Source organism: Pogona vitticeps, unplaced genomic scaffold (genome assembly GCF_051106095.1).
Source record: "Pogona vitticeps strain Pit_001003342236 unplaced genomic scaffold, PviZW2.1 scaffold_73, whole genome shotgun sequence".
Lineage (NCBI taxonomy): Eukaryota > Metazoa > Chordata > Lepidosauria > Squamata > Agamidae > Pogona > Pogona vitticeps.
Window position 1 is genome coordinate 4571 of NW_027590025.1, and position 17930 is coordinate 22500.

The following is a 17930-nucleotide window of genomic DNA, read 5'->3' on the forward strand; positions in this document are numbered from 1 at the left end:
AGTTTTGGCTTGCTCCAGCCCCCCCACCGCCCCCCTTCTGCTGCAGCACCCCCATGCCGCCCCTTTTCGTTTTACCGCCCCCCCTGAAAAATGAAATCGCCCCCTGGGGGGCATTATCGCCCATGTTAAGAACCACTGGACTACACAAAAGCCTTTGACTGTGTGGACCACAGCAAACTATGGCAAGTCCTTAAAGAAATGGGAGTGCCTGACCTGTCTCATTTCAAGGTTCCCCTCAAGTTTTTGATCTGGAGGACGATAGCATCCCCTAGTATCACATCGCTCTTTAGGCCTGGTAGTTTAATCCTAAGTAATTCTATGATGGAGTCAGACCCACTGTCCATCTCCATTCTGCTGGATTCTCAAGTAAAACCATGTTCTATTTGAGTTTGTTATTTCAAAAGAAACAAAAGCAGAGTGTAGCCACCTAAATACACTGGACTTTAGGAAAGCTAATTTTAATAAACTCAGAGCAATGATAGGGAAGGTCTCATGACAGGAAATTTCTAACACGAAAAGGGTTCCAAAATGGATGGGAGTTTCTAAAAAAGGAAATTTTAAAGGAACAAATACAAACAATTCCAACAACAAGAAAAAGATGGAAGACAGAAAAGAGAGCAACGTGACTTAAAAAAAAAAAAAAAAGCTCAGAGAGGATCTGAAAACAAAAAAGGAAACATATGGGAAGAGGAAGGCCAGGCTACATAGGAAGAGTACACATGAGTAGCAAAGAATTGTGGGGATGGCAATAGGAGAGCAAAAGCTGAGAATGCGCTGAGGTTAGCAAGAGATGCTAAAAGCAACAACAAAAAAGGCATTCTTCAGGTGCGGGCATAGCAAAAGGCAGAGAACAGAAACAGCTCCTCAGTGGGGATGGGAAAATGGTAACAGATGGCACAGAAAAGGGAGAAGTCCTCAATTCCTACTTCAGTCTTTTCTCAAAAGACAGTCTATGACCTTCCAGACAAATGTGAACTAGAAGTGTAGGGGACAGGATTGCAGCTTCAAGTTGATTAAAAAAAATAGACAAGGAATACCTTATTATTTGGAACAAGTTCAAATCTACAGAGCCCAGTGAACTACTGTACATCCGAGAGTATTGAAGGAACTGGCTGCAGAATTCTCAGCATTGCGTATTCTTGTCTTGATGGCTGAAGTGCTGGATGATTGGGTGAGAGCTAATATTATCCCTATCTTCAAATAGGGCAAAAAAAAAAAAAAAAAAAAGGAACTTAGGAACTATAGACCAATCAGGGTGACATTAATCCCATGAAAAATTCTGGAGCATATTATAAAGCAGGCACTTTGCAAGTACTGTACCTTGAAAACAGTGCACTAATAGCTGGAAGCCAACACAAATATAGCAAGAACAAATCCTGGGAGACTAATCTTATCTCAGTTTTTGATTGGGTAACCTTTTGATTGGGTAAACGATGAGAATGCTGTAGTAGGCATAATATATTTTGACTTCAGCAAATCCTCCCACAAAGTAGTCTGTGGTATAACTGAATCCCTGAACCCCATTTCAGTCCTTTGTTGGTAGAAATGTGCCTTATTATTGATGATGATGATGATGATGATACTACTACTACTACTACTACTACTACTACTACTACTACTACTACTACTACTAATAATAATAATAATAATAATAATAATAATAATAATAATAATATTCTGGCTAGTAAGCTAACTAGGTGTGGGCTGCAGAACTTTCAGGTGCATACAGTTGGTTACAGATTCCTATTCAGAAAATGTTCATCAATGGCTTCTTCAACTTGGAGGGGAGAACAAGTGGGGTGCCACAAGGCGCAGTCGTGGTGTTATAGGATTTTATAGTCATAGATGTCAAGCTTTATAGTCCGTTGCATCTTGCTTAAGGTAAAGGCCTGTATATGCTAAAAGGCGTGCTATATTTTATGGTTACAAATATTCCCTGATTGATTTCAGCCCTAGAAACCATTAATTAGTCAAATAACAAGGTACTGTACAAGGATGAGCTGGTCCCATGGAAACCATTATCAAGCAGTATAATGTAAACAATGAAGCAATGTCAAAATGCTTATTTGGTTTTGATGATAAACAGAATGCAAAGATAACCCAGGAACAGTTTGTCCATTGTGAGTGACACTTTATTGAAACAAATGTACTCGCTCCTTACTTACTGCTTAACTCAAAGCCTCGTATAAGTTCCCCCAAAACTAGACTGGGGAGCTAGATTGATATGGGGGGGGGGGTTTCTTTAATATGGCTGTCTTCTGATCTGCAGGTCATGTTTATTAAACCGGAGGCGAGGGGTATTCAACGGGGTTGTTTTTAACTGACTCCTAAAGGAATACAGAGGGGGGCGGGGGGGGGAGGCAGGAGTAGCTCCTATGGGAAGTGATTCTACAAGGCAGGCGCCACCACCGAGGAGGCCCTGCCTCTAGCAGACGACTTTTAGGCCTCTCTCAGGGTAACGTGAGAGGCAAGGGGACTGAGAAAGAAAAAACTGCCTTCCAGACGGCTATACGGTTCATCCCATGGAGCGCTCCGCCTGGCCTGGCCCGTCTACCCCACCCCCCAACCCCGGCGGGCGTCGGCAGCCCTCACCCTCCCTCCCTCCCTCCCTCCCTCGGGGTACCCCTGCCCGGCCGGCCGTGGGAAGCCCTCAGGACACCGGAGCCCCTCGGCCTGTTCGTTCTGAGGCGGGGCGGCTTCCCCCCCCCTTCCGCCCCGCTCAGGGTGCCTGGCGCGAGCGAGGAAAAACCCCAGGGGAGGGCGCCGCCCAGGGCTGGCCGGCCTCGCTCGGAGGCACGCGTGGAAGAGCCTCTCCTTCCACCCGGGAGGGACTCCGCTCGCCCGGGGAACTCCCACGGAGCCTGGCCCTTTTCCCGCCCGCTCGCTCTCTCGGGACCGCTGAAGGAGGAGAAGGAGGCGCTCTGCCCCTCGCCCCGCCAGGCTCTATGGTGCCACGAGCAGGAGCGGCGGCCGCGGATAGGTCGGCCGCGGGGCACGTGGGGAGCGTTGCGCGGCAACGGCGGCGAACTTCCGCCTGGCGAGGGAGAAGGCGAGCTGGGGCCATGGGACGGGGCCGCCCAGGGGGGTCGCCGGCGGTAAGAAGAAGTCCTCCTCTATCCTCCTCCTCCTCCGGCCGGCCGGCCGGGCGCCGCTCCGCTCCCGCTTCCCTCCCCCTTCCTCCTCCTCCTCGTCACCGACTCTCTCCTCCTTCCCGCCCGGCAGGTGCGCGACACCGGAGGCAGCAGCGCCGCCAGCAAGAGGTCCACGGCCGCGCTGGGCTACGTGGAGGACCGCTTCGTTCAGCAGCTCGTGCCCCGGAGCGGCGGAGGCGGAGGCGGAGGCGGGCGCCGCCCCCGCCGCCGCGCCCCCGCCATCCACCGGTGAGAGGTCGCGCGCCGCCGGCCGCCGCGCCCCTTTGCTCTCCTCTCGGCTGGCCGGCCCCGCCAGGGTCTCTCCGGCGGGCGGGCGGGCGGGCGGGCTTTGCCCCTTGAGGGGCGGCGGCGCCTCGGGGCAGGTGGGGGGGGGCAGGGGCGCGGCCGGATTCCTACCCTCCCCACACACACACACACAGAAGCGCTGCAGGCCGGCCCCGCCGTGGGAGAAGAGGGTCCCCCCCGCGCGCCCCCTCCTCACACGCCCCCCTCACTCCCCCCGCGCCGGGTCTCGCCCATTGCAGGGGCTACTACGTGCGGGCGCGCGCCGTGGAGTTCTGCGCCCGGGCCTTCCTGCTGAGGACCGGCGCGCCCTGCTCTTCTCGGAGGCAGGTGAGCCGCTGGCTGGGGAAGGTGAGGGGTGGGGGGAATGGCGTGCGGGGGGGTGTCTGGGCAGCCGAGGGTCCCCCCGCCCCCCTCCCACGAGGCACTCCTGGCCCCCCCTTCCTGCCCTTCTCTCTCTCTCCCCCAACCCCAGATCCTCTCCGTGGGCGCCGGCTTCGACTCCCTCTACTTCCGCCTCAAGAGCCAAGGGCTGCTGGGACCCGCCGCCCTCTTCGTCGAGGTCGACTTTCCGGAGGTGGCGCGGGAGAAAGCCGATCTTCTCCGCAGGACCGACGAGCTGGCCGCCTGGGCAGGCAGCCGCGGGGCCTCTCCACCCGCCGCCTCCGGTAGGGCCACGGGGGGGGGCGGTCGGCGGTCGGGGAGGCAGCCCCTCGCAGCGGCTGGTCAGGGCCCGGCAGCTTCCCAAACGGGGTGGTGGTGGTGGTGGTGGTGGCCTGGTTGTGTTTTGTGTGGGTGCCCGGGAAAAGGCAGGCAGGGGATGATGGGAGGGAAGGTGCCGCTGCCCCCCCCCCCGCCGGCTGGGAAGCTCTCCGAGGACAAGGAGCCTGCAGAAGGAGGGATGGGGGGGTGATGGCTGACTTTTCAGAGCCCTGCTTTGGCAGAGGTTGGAGGACATAGCTCTTTGGGACCTTTCTTTGCACTTCCAGGTCTCAGGTGTATGTTAGGATCCTTTGCTAATAGAACTAGCAGTGTCCCCGCGTGATATTAAGGGTTAGTCCTGAAGGATAGGTCTTGAGCCTGAGTGCACAGGGTGGAGCAGAGTGTGATCCTGTTATGGGGTAGGAGAGCCAGGTGCCAGGATCAGCAAAAGGGCATAAACTTCGCTGTCTCTCCTGTGGCTGGGCAAAAGCTTTCGTCTGCAGTTTTTAACCTCCCTTCCTGAAAGACGGGCCAGCCTCTGGAGACTGACTGCGCTGCCAGGTGCCTCTCTCACTTTCTCTCCTGCTTCACCTTTTCCAGGAGCAGTTGAGTTTTCAGGAGAAGATTACAAACTTTTAGGAGTGGACCTGTCTGAATTATCCAGGTTAGAGGAAGCCCTGCAAGGGGCAGGCCTGGATTCCAGAGTTCCCACAATGATTCTGGCAGAAGTTGTGCTGACATACATGGAGGTGGAGAGGTTTGTGGAGTGTCTTTTCCTTTTCCTAAAGTGGGCCACTAAATAGTCAGTGGTTGTATACATGGATTGCAGAAGAAGAGTAAGTCAATACTCTTCTGCAGTTTGCTTTCTGGAATAATGTTCCAGGAGGATGCAGGAAGGGTAAGAACTGTCTCCCATAGTTAGTCATGGCCCCATATGAGCTCCTGAACAGAGCATGCTGTGCTTGAACTTGGCTATTCCAGTTAGCTGTCACATCATGGACACAGCTCCATTTCCTTGTCTTCTCCATCTATATGTCTGGTGCCAGTATTAAAGACATCAGACCAAATTATTACTCTTAATTTTTTTAATCTTTAATTTTTATTGATTAACTGTATACTGTGGAAAATAGTACCTTTTCGTATCTGTTTGGATCTGCTGCTAGCCAGCTTAGCAGGTGGTTGCATTGAGATCTAGTAGGGTATTGGGATCGTAGAATGATGAAGTTGGAAGGGGCCTCTAAGGCCATCAAGTCCAACTCCCTGCTTGATGCAGGAATACATATCAAAGGATATCTGCCAGGTGGTTGTCTGAGTTTCTCTTGAATGCCTCCAGTGTTGAGGCAGTCACCAACTCCCGAGGTAGCTGTTTCCACTGTCGTACTGCTCTAACAGTTAAGAAATTTTTTTCTGATATTCAACCAAAATCTGTCTTACTGCAACTTGAGTCCATTGTTGTGTGTCCTGCACTCTGGGATGACTGAGATGGTTCTGTAGAGGGGAGCAGGTCCTCCCTGTTGATCTGTTATTGAAACCTGGTGCATGATCAAGAGCAAACAAAGCTCCAGGATGAGGTCTTGAAAGGTGAAAGCCCCACTGTAGCTCTTGAGACTAAATAAAAAGAGGGGGGAAAGCAAGGAACTTTGGCTATCTTGAAGAGCCATTTTTCCACACCAGATATCATTTTTTTAATCCTGGGATGTGTCTTCTTCCCACTTTGTATGCTTTCACTTGTCCCTTTTGCCTTCATTGCTTTGAGGACTATGCAGTCCTGCTCGAAGCTGGTGGGTACCCTGAGATCATGGCTCAGGACTGGATTTGCACAAGGTGGCTCTTCATTGGCTGAGATCTTCCCTCCCTCCTGTCTCTTATCTGTAACTCTTCTTTGATGCCTTGTAGGTCAGATGTTTTAGTCCAGTGGGCAGCTGGGCATTTCTTGCAGGCGTGGTTCATTCTGTATGAGCAGATTCACCCTGATGATCCTTTTGGACGTGTCATGAGGAGTCACTTCAGCCAGCTCAAATCTCCGCTTTGTTCCCTTGTCCATTATCCAGACTGCAAGTCTCAGCAAGTGCGGTTTCTCGAGAGGGTACGTTGGGTCTTGAATTGCAGAGGGAGGGCTGTGAGTAAGTGGGGCAGCGGAGGGAGATGAAGGGGCTCAAAAAGGCTGCATGGGGTGGACTGTGCTGCATGGAAGGGACTGGGCGAAGGGATGTCCTGGAGAGACTCCAGGGGCTTGTTTTTAGTTCTCTGGTTTTCTCATCAGGGCTGGAGTGACTGTACTGTCATTGACATGAATGAATTCTACAGCCGGCTTGTCCCTCAAAAAGAGCAACAGAGGATTCAGGCCTTGGAACCCTTTGATGAGTTTGAGGTACTTCTCTGGCATTTTGAGTCAATGCCCCAGTCTTTTGCCTCTGGTGGAGTTTGAGTCTGAGTTCTAAGCTTGCCTTTCCTTCTCTAGAGCCAGCTGATAGTGAAGAGTGTTTCCATCTTAGTAAAGTTTCCCTAGGAAGAAGTAGAGAAACAGCACAGGGATGCTCCACAACCTGGTAGATACGTAGTAAGGTTAGGACCTAGAGACGATGGGAACAGGCTGGGCAACAACCCCTTGGAGATGTAGGAGCCGCTCCCTGAGCCTGGAGTCAGCTTAGATAATAACCCTAACCCTCTACGAATCCCAGTTCTTGGAGTACATGATTTCTGGCTGTTCTCACTCACTGAAGCTGTTCCCTCCTGCATGGAAGGTTGTTTTGTTTGTTTGCTTGTTTTTTAAATCATTATAACATACAAACCCCAAAAGATTGACAATTTAACTTATAATCAACAAGACAAAAAGATAAAATATAAAAACTACTATACAAACAACCAGGAAAAAACTACTAACCTAAACCATCCTTCCTGCTGGAAAGTTTGAGTCATGAGTGTGTATTTATAAGATAAGAGAGGATCTTCAATTTCTCTGTGTTGGGTCACGAAGGGAAAGGAGTGTGATCATCATCAAAGGAAATAAGGAATTGTAGGCAGATGAGCAGGCAGGCCTGGATTGGTGGATTGTGTCTTCGGCCTTCCCTGGTTTCACTGTGTATTTTCTCTGGCCGTAAAAGAAGGAAATGAGAGAATCATAGAAAAGTGAAGTTGGAAGCGCCCTACAAGACTATCAAGTCCAAAGCCCTGCTCAGTGCAGGAATACAATCAACTTCATTATGCAGACATGCAGTGGTATAGCAACTGACTATATAGCACGATGAATTCCTGCTCTGCCTGCTTGTGATGGTGGAAAGCTGTTAGTCTCTTAATCAGGTGGCAAAGATGGAGACAGGTAAGTCTTGTGGGTATATTTTATCAGGCTGTGAAAGCCAGTGGACATTGTCCTGGAGTGGAGTGGTGGTGGTTGGGCAGCTCCTCCAGGTGAAGGGGAATGCCTAGCAGATGCCCCCCCTGAAGGGACTCAGAGCTGTGCCTGACTGTGATCTCTCCCCCCCCCCACCTCTTGGCTTCCCTGCAGGAGTGGCACCTGAAATGCTCCCATTATTTCATCCTTGTTGCCTCAAAGGGAGAGACCATGTCTCCAGCTCTTGTGTTTTCTGGCAGAGAAGGTAAAAGTGCAATAAACTATTTGATTTATTTAATATCTGTGGGCCACATGTTTCCTGGTTAGAAATATGTATTTTCTGTCTTTCTTTAAAATTGTTTTAAAACAGATTTATGAGGTAACCTTAAGGAATTGTATTTTTAATCACTTCAATACTTTAAAAAATTATATACGGTTTTGGGAGAGTACCTTTGCTGAGAGACAAGGAGGGTAGAAATGAGATGAAGTAAACAAACTGAGAAGCTGATTTGTAATGTTATACATGAGTTACTCAAGGACATGCAGTAGGCCGTTGCCACTGCTCTAGAGCCACCATTTTATTTGCAGCTGATTGGTAAACATTGGGGTTCTCTGCAAATGCAATCTAGATCCTGTGTGCTTGCGTGTTTGCCAAAGATTAAACAGATCCTACCAAGAGGAATGGACTTCTTCCTGGAATTGCTGTAGGTGGAGAAAACTGCGCTGTAAGAGTTGGGAAAAAGAACAGACTATTGTTGCCCAAGAGAGAGCTTGAGATGAAAAGCAAGACTTACAGAGGCAGACAAAGGAGAAAAGTATTGTAACCCTTTCAGATGGACTGATAAATGCATGTTTGGCACATAACATGGGTGCCGCTTTCTCAGATAAAGCAGCAGTGCCTCAGAGGAGTTTGGTATTAAGCCAGCCAGAGAGAAAGCAGAGACCCCAGACCTTACACTTGATGGAACTCAAGACCAGTTGTAATTAATCTGTGTTGCTAAAATGTTCCAAGAAATAACAGTAAAAGGTGTGTCACGTTTAGTGCTGAGATGGTGAGAATTTCCAAGACAGTGACCACTTTAATCTGGTAACAAAAATGGAGTGGTGGCATGTTAGAGGATTGATGGAGGGATCCTTTTAACAGTATCCCTAGTAGTTTACCTTTTTCTGAGGAATGCTTGTGTGGATAAGCTCACAGGCATCTGCATGGCTTGGACAGGCAATTCCAGAGTTTCCTGGTGAGAAGAGCTTTCTTCTATTCCTTCTCTACCCTCGTGGGAATGCCTCTGCTACTAGTGACATAACCTATCTTTCTTCCTTTCAGCCTTACCGATTTGTCGTGAGCCTGATTTTGCAGGGACTATTTCCTCCTCAGTCTGTGCAACAGATGTTGGCATTGCAGGATTGAGGCGGTATGGCCATCGTTCTGTGCTCCTGGCTCCAGATATGGTCCTTACCACAGGAGGTTTCGGTGATCATGGAGGGCATCATTGCCGCCTGACTGAGCTGCACGTTTTGATCAAGCATGAGGGGGCATGGAGAACAAGCAATGTCTGCCTGGCCAAGTCAGGGGAAGCCTGGGGTATGATGCAGGATGGGGGCCCAGAGGTGTGGATGGTATGGTGCATGCCCCTTGGTCTCCCCTGGCTTTACGTCTCTCTTTCTTCCCACAGATGGACGACTCTTCCATTCGTTAACGCTTCTGCAAGCAGGCTGGGCAGTGGTGTTGGGGGGACGTAAGTCACCCTTGAGCCCGGCTCTGATGGCGTGTCGCCTGAGAATGTCAGGGACAGCTGAGTCTCCTGTCCTTGAGCTCACTCATCTGCCATCCCTTAAGGAGCTGGCCGTGCCCCGCTGGAGGCATTCAGCCACTGAGATTGCATATGAAGGTAAGAGGAAGATTGCAGTGTCTGGAGGGGGCCCGGCAGAGGTGAGCATGGAAGGTCCCAAAGCAGCCTCTTGAAATTCCATCTCTACCAGCCTGGACATAGCTGATACCAGGAGGAAGATGTCTCTGGCTTCCCTTGAACAAGGGTAGGAGAAAAGTACATGATGTAGGAAAGGGGAGGTGGTGGCATAGAGTTTCTCCTTCCTTCTGCATTGTTCTTAAGCACAAAAGAGGTTTATTTAGGGTCCCAACCCTCTCTTCAAAATGGCTAAAGTGAGACCACTTCTAATCTTAAGAGTGCACGCCCATGTGGGCAGGTGTGTAAATGTGTGTTCCAAAGTCTTGTGGAGAATGGCTGTGCCAGCTCTTGCAGGGGAGGGTTGGCTTTCCTCACTCTCCTTCCCCTTGCCTCAGTCACCTGGCAAGGCATGTGTTAAGTTCAGGTTGCTTAGGATGGCAGATGGAGATGCCAGGGAGGGTGTTGGATGGTGCAAGTATCCAGCCTGATTTTCTGTTCTCCTGCCAGGGGAGATGTACCTCTTTGTCTATGGGGGCTGTAGCTCTGGGCAGTCTGTGTTGGCAGATTGGCATTTCCTGCACTTAGAAGAGTTTTCATGTCGACAGGTAAGGGGCAGAAGCTCGTAATTTGTGCAGGTTCAGGCTGTCTTGAGCAACTTTTTTTTACCTAAGCTAATGTTGAGTGGATCTGGAGACCATCCAGGGGATGGTCCTTCCCGCTCTGCATCAGTCCCTTAATTGGATCAGTTATTAGCCTGTGAGAACAAGGAGCACCATCAGCAGCAGCTGCTACGTGCAGTTTTGTCAGACAAATGTATGGTCAAGCTTATGTTTTCCATTCTTTCCTGCTGGGAGCCCAGGACAGTATGCCTGCATCCTTTTGCATCCATTTTAGCCTCCCCAAAACAAGCTTATATAGGTTGGGTTGCAAGAACATGATGAATTCAATAAGCATCTTGCCTGAGTGGGGATTTGAATCTGTGTTGCCCTGTCCTGATCTGATGGGATCACGGCTACCTCCCAATATTTCCACTCTGTCGTCTTGTTACTGGGCATGAGTAGCTCCTTGGAAGTGTTTGTTTCTTTCTTTATTCATACTTGCCTTCCTGTGCCTCTCCACAGCCAGCAAGCAGACCTCAGTCACCTGTACATTTCTGAGAATGGGGTGGGAAGGGTTTATCTGTATCCCAGACTGGAACATTTCTATCCTTGAAAGACTGCTGTGTCAAAGCAAGGTTCAAGCTTGCAGAGTAGTAACAGCTCCTGCCCAAACAACTAGGGTCTTGAGGAAAGGGATAGCTACATATTGACAGAGTGATAAGTTTCTGTTTGCAACGCTGGCAGGCCTTTCCTCCTATGTGTTCCTCTATTTTCATAGTGCTTCTGTGTGGGATGTTTGTGAAGCAAGCTGTTCAGGGCAGGTGTTTCCCATGGCTGCATCTGATAGCGGGGGGGGGGGGGGGAGACCCTGTTCGCCGTACAGGAGAATGAAGCTGCAAGTAGCTTCCTTTCGTTCTGCTCCAATCTCCTAGATTCCTGTGAAAGGCCCTGTGCCATTGGGGCGTCACTCCCACACTGCCTGTGACTGGTCAGGTGGGGTGCTCATTGCAGGAGGCCTGGGAGCAATGGAGAAGCCTCTAGGCTCCATCCTTTTTCTGAGGCCAACTGACTGTGGCTTCCGGTGGGATTCTATTGAGACCTTTCCTCCACTCACTCCTAGGTAAGTGGGCCATGCTCTGCCACCATCGCCACCCTCTTTCTTAATTAAGCACGTGGTAGCTGCTTTTCCAAGAATAGCAGGCCTTCACTCCTTCTCTGGAGTGAATCAGAGCCCCTGGCTGGTAGCAGCCATGTCCCATCTGTTGGGGATTTAACCAGCCACTAGAATCGTGGACCAAGTGGAATCAGAAAGGCAGATGAAAAATGCAAGGTGGTTAATAAATGTATCCAGAACTTAATTTACTCTCTGCTTTTCTGTCTGTTAACAGAGGATTAGAACAAGCAATAAAAAGCTGATACAGCCCCCCAGTAACTTCCAGCTTAAGTTCCTTCTTCATCCTGATTCGTTTTTCTGACCTTAGATTTTGAATAGGCTTGGCACAGCCTGACAATTCAGTGTGTTGCTACATGGGCAATGCAGTTATAAAAATTGCCCAGTATTCCCAAGATACCATTAAGCATAGAAGGAAACTGTTGCTTAAGTAACTGTCACAGGAGAATCCCAAGGCAGAGAGTTTGTTTCAAATGCAGGACTGGTTTCAGGAAATTGAAATGAACATGACATTTAATCAAAAAGGAAGAAAACACTTCAGAACCGAATACAGTGGTGCCTCGCAGAACGAGCGCCCCGTAGAGTGATGAATTCGCTCTACGGTGACGCTTTTGCGATCGCTAATGCGATCGCAGAGCGATGCCCCCAATGGGCAAAAATCGCAGAGTGAAGGTCGGTAAGCGGTTCGCTTACCGACCTTCGCTTTGCAACCCGCCGATCAGCTGTTCCGCAGCTTCAAAATGGCTGCCGGAACAGCCGAAATGGCTGCGCGCAGCGTTTTCGCGCCCTCCCCTCGCTTACCAAGGGCGCGAAAACGCTGTGGCCGCCCATTTCGGCTGTTCCGGCGGCCATTTTGGACCCGCCGGACAGCTGATCGCAGCCATTTTCGCGCCCTCGTTCAGCGAGGGGAGGGCGCGAAAATGGCTGCCGGCCATAGAGGGACATCGCTGTACGGTGAGTAAATCAACTTAAGTTTAATGCATTCCAATGGCTTTTTTCTTTCCGTACAGCGATGTTTCACACAGCGAGGGTTAATCCGTAATGGATTAACCTCGCTGTGCGAGGCACCACTGTATCGGGAGACAAACTTGGTTCATTTGACGTATGCTTTCCTGTTTCGTCCTTTTGGAATCCCTCTAAATGAACATGTTTTCAAGGGTCCTATTTAAATTAGACGGCTTCAGTACTACCTACCCTGCCCCATTTTGATAGAAAAAACACTGAATTATGTGAGATCACACCCTCAAATGAAACTTGACAACTTCAGGTGAGCAGGCTTTTGACATGTTTGACCAAGACCTTTGATGTCCCCTTGTTTTCCTGTGTTCACTCTATGTCAAGATACTCACACACGGCCCATGTGCACTGTGGGAAGTTGCTTCTAGTAGGTGGAGTTTGGTCCCATGCTACTTCTGTGCCTGGTGTGGCTGTGATCGACCTCATGTCGGGGCTTGTTGCGGAGTATCACATTGACACGGTGAGTTATATCTGTGGATCTGTCCCTCATTCAAAACTTAATTGGTTACAGAGGTATGGCCTACCATAGGTGGCTGCCATTAATGGGCTGTGAAAACAGGTTCCATCTCCAACTGGAGTGCCATAGGGATGGGCAGGTGAAGGGCTGGAGCTATCGGGTACCTTGAGCATCATGGCAGCTCCCGTTGTGGCCGCTCCCGTTCATTCATCAGTCGGTTTCCTGATGCTCTGTCCTTTTGCTCTGTCTCGACTCTGCCAGGCACCGATTGAGTGGCCACTGATGTTACACAACCACAGTAGCATCTTCTTGCCCGATGAAGAGATGTTGCTACTTGGCGGCGGAGGCAACTGCTTCTCCTTTGGGAGTCATCTAAACCAGCACCCTGTTCGGCTGGCCCTGAGGAACATCTGGAGAGTCCCATGATGTTTTGGGAGCCAGGAGGACTTTGCTTCACAGGCCTGTGAGTCATGGCAGGCAATGGAATGACAAGAGGGGGGTGGCTGAGGTGCCAGATGAAGATGTGAAAGATAGTCATACAAAGGTGCAGGATGTGTTTTCAGTTATCTCGGAGTCCAGGACATGTAATAATGGGCTCAAGCTACAGGAAGCCAGACTTGGGCTGAATACCAGGAAAAACTTCAAAACTGTTAGAGCAGTACAACAACAGAGTTGGTGAGGGCTCCAACGATGGAGGCATTCAAGAGAAGCGTGGGCAACCTTCTGTCAGATCCGCTTTGATTTGGATTCCTGCCTTGAGCAGAGGGTTGGACTCAGTGGCCTTATAGGCCTCTTCCAACTGAATTATTCAAAGATTTTAGGAGGAGGTGGTTGTCTAGTTGAGGCCTGGGGTTCCTTCCCTTCAGTGGTACTTCATAAGCTGCTTGAAAGGAAATCATGTGTTTCTTGAAAATCAGATATGTAAGTGGTTGAAAGAATGTCACTGGAGTTGTAGATAGCATAAAGGAATGACAAGCGATAATAGCTCAAGTGGAAGCCATCCTGTTAAAGGAGTGGGAAGGGGGTCAGAGACTTGGTCAGTCGGTTCCCCTCGTCACGTGGAGTCCAAAGAGCCTAGCACGGCGATTAGTATTTTCTCCTACAGCCATAAAGGATCCGAATGAAGCAGCTGCATAGGAGACATAGCAGAAGCCAGAGTCGGGGAAGGCTGCCTTGTCAGGAGAGAGTCCTTGGAATCTCTAGGTACTCCTTAGGATCATTGTGTCATCACCAATTTATACCCCCACACAACCACCTTCTGCAATCCTAAACCCATGATTGTAGGAAGTTAGCCAGTTTCTCCAGAAAAGGGAAGCCAGAGGCCTTTGCAAGCATCTCACCCTCTCTTTCTTCCTTCCTTCCTTCCTCTGACCTGTGCAAACTATCCTGACAACCGATGCAGTCTTCCTTTTTCTCGACTGAAGTATCCACACCAGCAAGAAGGGGAACTGCCTGTCAGAACGTTGCTGTTTTTGTCATACAACTAAACGCTTGATCCAGTCACTTGGCGATTTTCTCACAACAGTCAGCCATTGCCTAGAGTCAACAGTCCATGGCATGCCACAGCTACATCCTCTGGGGTACACTCTGTCTTGTGTGAGATTTTAGAAAATAAACACTGACCTCATTGGTTCTTGGATGGGAGAAGGAGTCCATAAGTTGGAACGGACTTGATGTCTCCTGATGACAGCAAATTTCTTTATTTGCATACTGTTCCATCTTGTGGTCTTCCGTTGTGGTTGACCACCCAGAGTTCAAAAGGTAGCCATAGCCATGCTTTCCTTATTTGGAGCACACAGAAGAGAGTCCCCTATTACAGGATTTTCCTCTTCCTTGTATTGCCAGCATACTGGTGGGGAGATGAGGGGAACTGGGAATAGATTCCAAATGCTGTATTTTTACTGGGACCAAGGAGGCTGCCTTCTGCTGAGAGGATCATTGGATCATCTGTAGTTCCTTCTTGTCTAAGCCTGAGTCTGGAAGAATTCTGGTTTGGGACTCACAAAGATTGTGTTGACTTTTCTGCTGCATGATGTCTGGAGTGTGGTGCACAGCCGCCGCCGCCTTCCTTACTCACATGTTTTTCCTCACATAGTACTCTGCCATTTCTGTCCTACTCAGCAGTTCTGCCATCAAATCAGTGTTCCACTCAAAACAAAATCCTGTATCATGGAGTGCAAATATTGTAGAAGAATATACAGTGGTGCCCCGCATAGCGACGTTAATCCGTTCCAGGATTAACATCGCTATCCGGAAACATCGTTGTACGGAACAAAAAAGCCCATAAGAATGCATTAAACCCTGTTTAATGCGTTCTTATTGGGCAAAAACTTACCGTTCAGCGAGGATCCTCCATAGGGGCGGCCATTTTCGCCGCCTCGGTAAGGGAGGAATCCCTCCAGAAAAGAATTGGAGCCCTCTTCCCGGCTCCAGCCCCTCCCCCTCCCTGCCTTGCTAAATAGGCAGTGTAAAAGCACTGCCGAAGCCTCTGAAAGCGGGGCTTTGCCGGGGTGGGGGTGGGTGGGTGGGTGTCAGGGACAGGCCCACCCACACCCGCCACCCCCCGCACCCACCCCCTCGCGCCACCCCCATGGCAAAGCACCGCTTTCAGAGGTGCATTTTTACTGCTTAAATAGCCCCAGGGGGCTTCCGAAAGTGGGGCTTTGCCAGGGTGGGGGTGGGTGGGTGGGTGTCAGGGACAGGCCCACCACCCCCCTGCCCCCCCGCCCCCCTCGCGCCTCTTTCGGAAGCCTCCTGGGGCTATTTAAGCAGTAAAAATGCACCTCTGAAAGCAGTGCTTTGCCTATTTAGCTGCTAGGCAAGCTTCTAAGAGCAGCCGCAGCTTCCCGCCCGTCAGCTGTAAGGCGGGAAGGGGGAGGGGCTGGAGCCGAGAAGAGGGCTCCAGTTCTTTTCTGGGATGAGGGATTCCCCCCCTCATCGCAAGCTCCGCAAAAACGGAGCATTTGCGATGATGGGGGGGGAGCCATCATCGTAATGCAATTTTTCCCTATAGGAAAAATCGCAATACGATGCAAAAAGCGATGGAAAAATCTTCATCGCTATGTGGATTCTTCGCTAAACAGGGCACCCGTTAAGCGAGGCACCACTGTATATATTTTTAATTTTCAACCTACTTTATTTTAGACAATCTGAAACATTACAAAAAGATAATACAATTAACCATTCATCTTGCTCATTAAATATTTTAACATTCTAAACACCAGCAATTCACACCATTTAACAAACTACACTTAAACTCTAATCTCCATTTCATCCTAGAAAATTACCAACCATTAATCTGGGCAATCTAGATTATTTCCTAAATCATGTGACTTTTCATTTAACTTATTGGTGTATTTTAATAAAGGTTTCCAAGTTTTGAAAAATTGTGCTTTACTTCTCCTCTATATAGATCTTATTAGTCAATTTCTCCATCAACAGCATTTGCCATTCAAAAATATCTGTAATGAAAGATCTTGGGTGGTAGTTCATTTTTTGGCAATTTCACACCTTGCGATTCGTATAATATTTGCAATTAGGTGTTTATTAAATAGTGCCTCATTTCCCATTGTAAATGATGAAAATATTGTTTCATTCGGGATTACTTTTTCAGTAGTCAATGTTTCTGTCCAATTGATTATATCATATCAATATGCTATTTGGGGGCAAAAAATCCTCATGTGTTCCAAAGTTCGCTTTCATATACCCCTGTTGATTTTATGTAGCTTTATAGGGTGTAGATGCCACCTGTGAACAACTTTCAGACCCAGTTACCCAATATGAATGACAGGATTATCTGAAAACGTTCAAAACAAATTCTAAAATTAATATTAGACTGGTTTAAAAAAAATATCCTTTCAATGCAATGGTCCCTGTATGACCAGGAGAGGGTGCACCGAGCATCAAAGAAAGTCAGAGGCCAACCACATTGGTCTGATATGCAAATCATTTAAAAAAAGAGGAACTTATTAAGGTAAGAGAAAAACCAGAGTATCTTAGATTTTCAAATGCAGTGAGTTGAGCAGAGTTCTCCAGCGCTCCGTCTTGCCCGGTGATCCTTGATCTCTTTCAGTCCATGACGCTGGATACTGTGGACAAAGCGCTTAATTGCTGTCGTGCTACCATCTCCCTTGACCCTTGCCCGGCTTAGCTGATTAAAGCAGCCAGGCCAATAACAACGGAATGGGCCACAGCATTAATTAACGGGTCTTTCCTTGAGGGCAGAGTCCCTTCTTCCCTCAAGGAGACACTCATTAGGACCATAAGGAAGAAACCTAGTTTGGCGGTGGACGAAATTGGCAATTATAGGCCCATCGCCAATGTTTCTTTCATGAGCAAAGTGGTCGAGAGGGTGGTGGCCAGCTCCAGGCGCATTTGGATGAAACAGACACCCTGGATCCATTTCAATTGGGCTTCAGGCTGCGCCATGGTACAGAAACGACATTGGTCACCCTGTATGATGACCTGTTGAGGGAGGCTGACGGACAAAGTGTCTCTGCTGGTCGTCCTCAGCTTGGGGAGAGTGTATCGGCCCCGTGGAGTCTCAGTTGCGGGGTTCCACAGGGGTCGATTATCTCCCCAATGCTGTTTAATATCTATATGAGGCCGTTGGGTGGGGTCATTGGGGGTGTGGGGCATCGTGTCATCAGTATGCTGATGACACCCAGCTCTACGTCTCCTTTCCACCAACTGCAGGTGATGCCGTCCTGTCCCTTCAGCGCTGCCTGGGGACTGTACTGCAATGGATGCAGAAAAATGAGCTGAGGTTCTTAGGGTGGCTTGGGTGACTCCCTCTCATTTGGAGGGGTGACCCTTGCCGCAAAGAGTGGGGTCCGCAGCTTGGGGATCCACCTGGACCCGGCGATCACCATGGAGACTCAGGTGGCGCCGGTGGTCCGCACTGCCTTTTTCCATCTGTGGTGCATAGCCCGGCTGAGACCCTATCTCGATGTGGGGGCGCTCACTACCTTGGTACATGCGCTTGTAATCTCAAGATTAGACCACTGTAATGCACTCTACGTGGGGCTACCTTTGAAGTTGGCACAGAAACTCCACGTGGTGCGGAAGGCAGCGGCCAGACTCCTAAGTGGAGTGAGAAAATACCACCATATTTCTCCTATTCTGGCCATATTGCACTGGCTGCCCATTCAGTTCCACATTGACTTCAAAGTCTTGATGCTTACGTATAAGGCCCTAAACACTTTAGGACCTCGATACTTGGCGGAACGCCTGCTCCCACCAAGCTCTACCCGTGTCACTCGCGCGAGTCAGGAGGTGAGGCTGAGGAGCCTGATGCTGAAGGAGGCCCGGAA

At 49.5% G+C, this 17930-nt stretch overlaps 1 protein-coding gene across 1 annotated transcript; it reads left to right on the forward strand.

Moving 5' to 3' along the window:
* Positions 1–2930: 2930 nt before the first annotated feature.
* On the forward strand, positions 2931–14721 carry LOC144585704 (tRNA wybutosine-synthesizing protein 4-like). The gene is made up of 15 exons (XM_078382876.1): positions 2931–3095; positions 3223–3380; positions 3677–3764; positions 3910–4102; positions 4737–4893; positions 6033–6222; positions 6400–6507; positions 7642–7732; positions 8792–9049; positions 9141–9356; positions 9882–9979; positions 10906–11093; positions 12486–12621; positions 12880–13081; positions 14021–14721. The coding sequence occupies exons 1-14, from the start codon at positions 2946–2948 to the stop codon at positions 13042–13044; spliced, it is 2196 nt and encodes a 731-aa protein (XP_078239002.1). The 5' UTR covers positions 2931–2945; the 3' UTR covers positions 13045–13081; positions 14021–14721.
* The last annotated feature ends 3209 nt before the right edge of the window (positions 14722–17930 follow it).

Bases quoted from the DNA above. Each gene is read 5' to 3' on its own strand.
- LOC144585704 (XM_078382876.1), top strand. From the start codon at position 2,946: ATGGTGCCACGAGCAGGAGCGGCGGCCGCGGATAGGTCGGCCGCGGGG. The intron at 4,103-4,736 runs GTAGGGCCACGG...CACCTTTTCCAG, and splicing joins CTCTCCACCCGCCGCCTCCG to GAGCAGTTGAGTTTTCAGGA. The intron at 4,894-6,032 runs GTTTGTGGAGTG...GATGCCTTGTAG, and splicing joins ACATACATGGAGGTGGAGAG to GTCAGATGTTTTAGTCCAGT.